This window comes from Thamnophis elegans, chromosome 3, assembly GCF_009769535.1.
Source record: "Thamnophis elegans isolate rThaEle1 chromosome 3, rThaEle1.pri, whole genome shotgun sequence".
In the NCBI taxonomy this organism is placed as follows: domain Eukaryota; kingdom Metazoa; phylum Chordata; class Lepidosauria; order Squamata; family Colubridae; genus Thamnophis; species Thamnophis elegans.
In genome coordinates this window covers 69,424,072-69,431,675 of record NC_045543.1, presented here as the reverse complement: position 1 = coordinate 69,431,675, position 7,604 = coordinate 69,424,072, and the positions used below count along the sequence as shown (strand labels likewise).

The following is a 7,604-nucleotide window of genomic DNA, read 5'->3' as shown; positions in this document are numbered from 1 at the left end:
TTATAACAAAAGCGAGTTTTAAAAGGTAAGTTCATTTGTTATTTTTTTCTTTTAAGCAGTGGAAATGTTATCCCAGGTTAAAGATACTATCCCAAACAACATATTTTTTTTCTGTTAAAAAAAACATAACAAAACCAAGGAACAAAAATTAGGGGGGGGGGAAGGAGGGGGGCGGGGGGGGAGAAGGAAAGCACCCGGTCTTTTTCTGTTTTGTTTAAAAAAGAAAAAAGATATATATTTATATATTTATATTTATATATATTTATAGAAGAGTCTGTAAATGGCAATTTGAAGAAGTATAAGGTCTTACTTTTTGAGCTGGCACTGACAGTGTCCATCTCAGGATTAATCTAGTGAGGTGAAGGGAATGTTTTTATGCAGATTCGGGTTCTGACTGTGCCGATTTCGGCTGCGGACCGAGGAAAACATCATGTTGCATCCAGGGATTTTACACCTGTGCATTTCACGTAAGTGTACCGTCTTGTAATGCACCCTGAGAGTCCCCTTGTTGCTGTACATTTTGTGACAAATGTTGCACATGATACCCCCATTATTCATGGAAACGCTGTTAAACATGAGAGATCCCGGACTTCAGCACTCAAGCTGACCCCTAAGGCTGCAGCATCAGTTTTGTGTGATGATTCCTCGCTGTCGCTGACCCCATCCATGTCATCCAAAAGGATGCCCTCGTCGCTTCCTGCATCCGATTCTCTGGAAGAATGGATGCTACTGCTGGACTGGATGCTGGAGGTGGTGCTCAGGTCCTAATACCATGTATTCTTCTGACATGCCCCGTCCATATCCATTCAAGTGGGAGTCCTCGGTACCTGCTGGGGAGGAGGTGTCTTCCCGCAGATCAAACCCCAAATGGGGTGGAGCACCATAGATCTTCATCAAGAATTCATCACGGAGGTCCTTGCTAAGGGAGGGCTGAGAGGAATCCAGTCCCATGTCATCCAGTTCTTTGGTCAATAGTTTACGGTGCAGATTTATATTAGCACTGTGTCTGCGAAAAGAGAGAGCAAAGAGGGAAAAGAAACATGCAATATGGATTATAGTGCAAACTTTAGCAACAGTATAAAAACCATAACAGACAATGTTCATGCAATAACAAAACTGTTGCTCCTTTTTTTTTGAAATGCAAGCATGATGGTTCGGACACCATTCCTGTAAATGCAAGGCAAGATGCTGCAAATCCATATGAATTCAATTTCTTCCCCCCTCCCCCTTTTTTGGTATGGTTATCATACTATGTATCAGGCTAATTGGCAGTGTGATTGATTACTACTTTTCTTTCAGAACACGATGTTATATGAACTAATGGAGAGGATATTCGATGGAATTTCTTTATCAAATCACAGTGTTGGCTCCACTGGTTCCTATTGATACATGTAACCATAGGAACCAACTCAGAACAAAGGGTAATTAGAAAAGAATCTTAAACTGATTTATCCTCTTACCAAGAAGAGGGGGAGGGGAACATCGTATTTATGAACAGGATTCGTTAAAACTGAGTGAAACATTTTTTTAAAATTGTAGGGAAAGAAAAGAGGCTATTTTATAAGGTAGCAATCTATGTGTGGCTTTCTAAGTTACTAAAAAGTTGCTGAGTCACGAGGGGGGACTTGTTCCTACAGTTGACGCCCCCAAACTGGTTCTCTGGGCAGCGCCATAGATGCCGCCATCTTGTTTTCTAGTTCTGCGCATGCGCAGAACAATTTTAATTGCACAGTAGTGCCTGCTGGAACACTCCTCTCCATTCAACTAGTCTTCAGTTCTCAGTATATTTTGTTAGAAAGACATATTAAAAGGTGCCAAAATATCCTCCTGAAACCTGAAACTTTGACTTGTGCAAGTTCTCTTCTTAACATTATGCATATCTTGGGTTATTTGTCATTGTCTTTAGTCCAAATTCTAGCAGTCGGCCTGCACTTGACATTGCATGCCAAGTCACACCATACAATTTGTACAATGCTGGTAAACCCATGCCTTTTTCTAAACCCAACTCTATTTCATCAGAAAACATTTGGAAAGGGAGCAAGGCACTTAGTATCTTACAATCTGGGGCTTCCAGAGTATGAGGTCACCCAGTAAACTGAACCAACATGCACAGTCCCATAAGCAGTAATTGTGTACTACAAAGTAAATTCTAAACTTTGATGGGGCAGCCAGGATAATCCTCCAACTTTGGCCTGCGAAGTTGATAGAACTAAAGCAGAGGGCATATATGAATCAGCTGCACATTTACAAAGATCAGGTGTACAACTGACTCATAGAAAAGATGTTAATAACAACTTTTTTTTTTAAAAAAAATCCAGTTTCCAATCCAGCTACGCACAAGAATGCTTTCCAGTCTGATAGTGGTTGGCAATATGCATTTCCAATCACATTACAATGTACTGTAGATGGAAATGCATGCCTTTATCCTTTCATCTACAGTAATTCAAATGCAGATCACGCAGAATTTGATGTTTGTTTGATGTTCAGATGGGCATTGGAAAATTGAGGCAGGTTTGGGCTGGGCAGCTACCAACTGCTTCTGCACATGGCTGTCCCTTGCAGGATCGAGGTGACTAGTATCAATAACCAAAGATCAGAGAATTGGATTCCTCACGAATGAAGACTAATATACATGTCCCAGGATAATGTTGCAGAATCCCATCTGGGTTGGTCACCGGGACTAGATGCTTAGTCTTCCAAACTTTCAAAGTCATGCTTTTTGAGAACCTAAATTTCTGGTCCTAGTGACTGACCCAGATTGGATCCTGCCATTACCGTGTTTCCCCGAAAATAAGGCAAAGTCTATTTTCTTTTGACCCCCAAAATAAGCACTTGGCCTTATTTTAGGGGAGGTCTTATTATTTTGAGGTGCAGGAGGCTGTGAGTGTGGTCACCTCATGGCTGTGCTGTGTTGCAATATTTTTGGGGAGGGCTTATTTTGGGGGGAAGGCTTATTTAGCGCATGCGCTCAAATATCCAGGGAGGTCTTATTTTCAGGGAAACAAGGTAGATTTCTTTATATAATTTGCACATTGGCTGTCAAATAATATATCCACTCGTTGTGTATCTCTCAACTAGCCATCCCAAAATGTACCCACTTGTGCCATAAAATGAAAGTTATTTTTCATAGACAAATAAATAGAGAATGCATTATATTTCATTTATTTTATTTTATCACTTTTTTGAAACGCCCATTTCTTTGGAGAGGGATTTTATATATTGTCAGGATTGATTTAATTCATTAAATGTCACAGAGTAAGCTAACAATCTAGGCTTCTTAGGAAGAAGACAATTAAGATGGATTGGAAACGAAGAATAGGTAATTTTGGATCCCAAATAAGAGAAAAAAGCTACTGAGAGATACATCCAAGGAATAGGGTGGTAGGTGGTGGATAGGAGGAAGGCAACTTTAGCCACAAGAGTGAAAGTATCATTTCACATCAAGTACTGCAGCACTGATTTAATTAAAGAAGGGAGTTACACTATCCCCAAGCTGCACTTATGAAGGCTGAGCTTACCTTGTGATAAGTTCAGCTTTCTAATCTTTTGCTAAATCGAGATCGCAAAAGGAGGAGGAAGGCAGAGACAGAGAGAGAAAAAGGGAAGGCGGGAGGGAGATAGAAAGAAAGAGACAGAGAGAAAAAGAAAGAGAACAAATTCACATTCCAATCCAGTCACATCTGGCTTTTAAAAAATGAAAAGAAAACCTTTAAACAATAAAATACAGGCGAAAAATGCTTTGGCTGTGAGATCATTTCTGTCACCATCATCTCACTTACACTGTTGTCCTGATGGTTGCTGGACACAATCTAAAGCCATAAATCAAATCAGGGGGGAAAGCAAATATGCGTTGCCCACATTTTCTTCTGAACAGATTCATGCAGGGTTCACATACATAAATGATCAAGAGAGGGACAGCCTCACAGCCTTTTCAGCAAAGGGATTTCTTGCCAATTTGTCACATGATAAAGAACTCAAGGAAACATCTCTAAGTAAACATAGGAAGCATTTTGCTGTGAACATCTGAATATGGACTGTATTGCCAATTATAGCATGTGTTCAGCAGCACAGCACCGTGTTATATTTATGAAATTTGTTTGCTCCTCTGATAGCATCATGCAAACAGAGGTGGAGTGGTTTCTCCATGTACAAACCACAATGTATAGTTTTCTTGCCATGGCAATATACTCCCCCCCCCCCGAATAAAATCAATTTGTTGCACATTGACAACTACGACACACAACTACCTTCTTAGTTGTTATGTTTGTAACCTGTATTGTCTCTAGAGAAGTGCCAGACAATATTTTAGCTTCACAGGTACATTGAATAAATCATAAGCAAATAAACAAAACAACAACACACACAAACTTAAAAAGCCATATAAAAGTTATACACAGATCCTCTGAACTGTGCTTTAGCAATCCCATTAATGCCAGGTTTACACTGAGATTGGGGGATTTGCCAAAGGGTCTCGAGAGCTAAGTGATGAACTGAATTTAGATTTCCCACAATCACATTTGTAACTCATTGCAGGACATGAGCTCTGCTGTAGAATACATGAAACCAGTGGTAGGATTGGGAGAAGCGGTTTGGGAGAAGCAGTTGTTGGAAGAAATCTCATTTTATTTTTTTCCACTTTACAGGGCTAATCCTGTAAGGAAGGCAGGAAGGAAACATTTTGGTGTTGTTTCTAGCTTAATCTTTATTGCCCTGCTTACAGAAACTGCCTCTCTGATTAACCCTTCTTACATTGTAACAGCTAAGGCGAAGCGCCCATCGACAATGAGTGATGTTGAGTTGCCACATCCACCCAATCACATGACCACTGAGCCTCGCTCACATAACTGGTTGTTAGGGCACAGAACCGTTGTTAAATTATTTGAATCCCACCACTGCATGAAATGCTAACATTAAACTCAGCCTAGATTATGTTTTTTCCTGCTAAAATATAGCAGACAAGGTGCCTTTGTCTGTAAATGCAGCTAGGGTTGTCTGTTATTTAGTTTCCTTCATTGGCTACAGGCAAAAACAAACAATTGGAGCTGTGAGAATAACACCAAGAATTACTGAATACAAGACACAAATGTGTATTAAGTTGCCTCATTGGGCACAAACACAAAGTCAAAAAAATCTCCATCCAGAAGAAGTGGCTGCTTATTTTCCTGATGATGGTTAGTTTAAATTTGCAGCTGGCTTCGGCTATCAATAGAAAGTGATGCCATGGCATTGACTTACATTTACAGCACTGACTATCAGTAATCTGATTAAACTATGTACCACCCTTAATATCTGTCAGGCAAACAATGTGCAGAAATGTGCGGGCAACTTCTGGGCACTTTCTGGCAAGGTCCTTTTTCCGCTGTCAGGAGTACATTGGCTTCTCCTAATATAATTACCACTGAGTTTATTCAATTAGGTGTCATTCCTAGCTTTAAAAAAAACTTGCTTCATCAACTGATCCAGGTGTAATGCAATATCAGATGAACTCATTTGCAGGGGCATTAGCTCTGCTGCTCTAACTTTGGCTCATGAGTTCATTCATAGCAGTCGATTTCCATTGTGCAACCACAGTTCACAAGGATTGCTTCTGTTCCATTAGTTCCTTCATGTATATTTCTCATATTGAAAAATCATCCTTCAGTTCATATTAAATCTAAATGACCTTGGATTATTGGGAAGAAAACACCTTGGATTTAATTGATAGGGGTTTTCTTCTTCTTTTTACATGCTCCGTTTAATAGCAAAACTGTGGAGTTCAAACTGGCTGTGAAGTGGCAGGACACTGAACAGTACGCTCTATCCAGATTTGAAGTAGGCTTAGGGTCTTTAATCTTCTGGGGACCATCTTGAGTGCCATTGATTTTAAGCATGACTATATTGGGGATTGCTCTGTAAGGCACCTAAAATAATGATACAATTTAGCTGTATGCCAGATAGATATTCGATATGTTGAAATGGATTTCACATGTGGTCAACTATCTTATAGTCAGCCATGTATAATTGACACTGGATTTTATTATAGATTTTAGTTGTTACTTATTATTTTACACTAGAAGTTTAAGTGTATATATACTGAGTGCTTTTATTTGTTCTGGTCGCTGGTCTAGGACTGTACATAATAAGTTGTTGTTGTAATGTGGGCGATTCATTCACTTCTAAGCAACAGGCAAGATCAAGTCCTGAAACTCTTGAACCCAGAATATCCCTTATAAGCCTTTCTTGTTTTCTGTTATTTTCTCTACCAGCACCAGTGGTGCTTTTTTCCAAAAGGCAACTGGTTTTTGCCAATCTTGGGTTTTTTCCCCCTTTGAAAACGTTGTGCTTCTCATCCAAGCAGCTTCTTCAATTCTGACATTCTGAGTTAAAACTGAAGAAGCTTCTTGGATGAGAAGTAAAACATTTTCAAGGAAAAAAACAACAGAAGTTCAGCCATCCTTGGAAAAAGCACCTTTGGGACAAACCTTAACCTGGATGATTGAGACTTTCCTCTACTGTTTTGATCCACTGAAGGTCTGGTAAACTGGAGTATGTTAGGAATTTCTCATATCTCCAAAATCTAAACACATTTTGTCATGAATACACTCCTTGATCTAGCATACTTTGCATATGACATTTCTATGTAGAAGCCCAGCACGATCAACCACTCTAACTTGTCTCCCCCAATTACTGATTTACTAATAGATACTGTTTTATCTCCTATTTAGTCCTAAGAGTAATCACTGCTTATTTCTAAGCTTTTCTAAGCACATGGTTGTTCTTGGAGCTTTTAGCTTACTTAATTCCTTACTTCAAGTATTTCATTAAAGAGAAGCTTGTAAAGATGTCTTCAGGCAAAAAATTAACAAGTGAAAAATATCACTAGTCTTAACGAAAATTTTGAGGGCTTCCCTTAGACTCAGAATCCCTAAATTGTTTAAATGTCACTGTGGTTTAAATTCTGGTGGCAATTCTAAATCTTTCCTTTCTCCTCTGGCAGGTTTTGAGTCATGAATTTCCCCAGTTTTATGATTCATGGCCAGCCCTTGTTTTTTCCACAATAGAAGAAGAAGAAGAGCCATTCTGGACAATGCAGCTGTTAAAGAAAGGAATGGCTTGCAGCACCAAAAAATTTCAAAAATTGTTACCACTCTTGAATTGTTTTCCTTTGGTTGAATTTAGAAAGAGAAAATTATTAAATACGTGAAAGAGAGTGTTGGTTTCTTAAAATCTTGTTTCTATCCAAGTTACATCCATTATTTTTTAAAGTGCAGTACACAGCTCGTAGACAAAGTGTGGCCCATAGCTAAAAAATTCCCCAATTATAACAAGTATTTACTTAAGCCTCTCACTAATATTACTAACACCAAAGTACGGGCTCACCACTATAATCTCTTAAGTCCTGCTGCTACAGTACATGGAGTAAAGCAAGAAAATGTTTATTAAAGGTGACCTAAATTAGGCAGGACTACTAGATATGGACTGTGATAGATATGCTGAACACTTTGTTTATTCTAATAAAGTGGTTGACCAGATTTCTATAGCTCAGATACAGCTGCCTTGCTAAATGCAAGTTAACGGAACTATAACTCTTCAATATTGCAGAATTATACCTTCCAGAGCCCTTA

At 39.0% G+C, this 7,604-nt stretch overlaps 1 protein-coding gene across 1 annotated transcript in view; it reads right to left on the bottom strand.

The window, feature by feature from the left end:
• Positions 1-215: 215 nt before the first annotated feature.
• The window catches only part of BNC2 (basonuclin 2), a 285,256-nt gene continuing 277,867 nt past the window's right edge, over positions 216-7,604 (bottom strand). The window contains 4 exon segments of the mRNA XM_032213999.1: positions 216-590; positions 593-764; positions 766-1,022; positions 4,698-4,710. Of these exon segments, the coding sequence (XP_032069890.1) occupies positions 346-590; positions 593-764; positions 766-1,022; positions 4,698-4,710 (687 nt within the window). The 3' untranslated portion in view covers positions 216-345.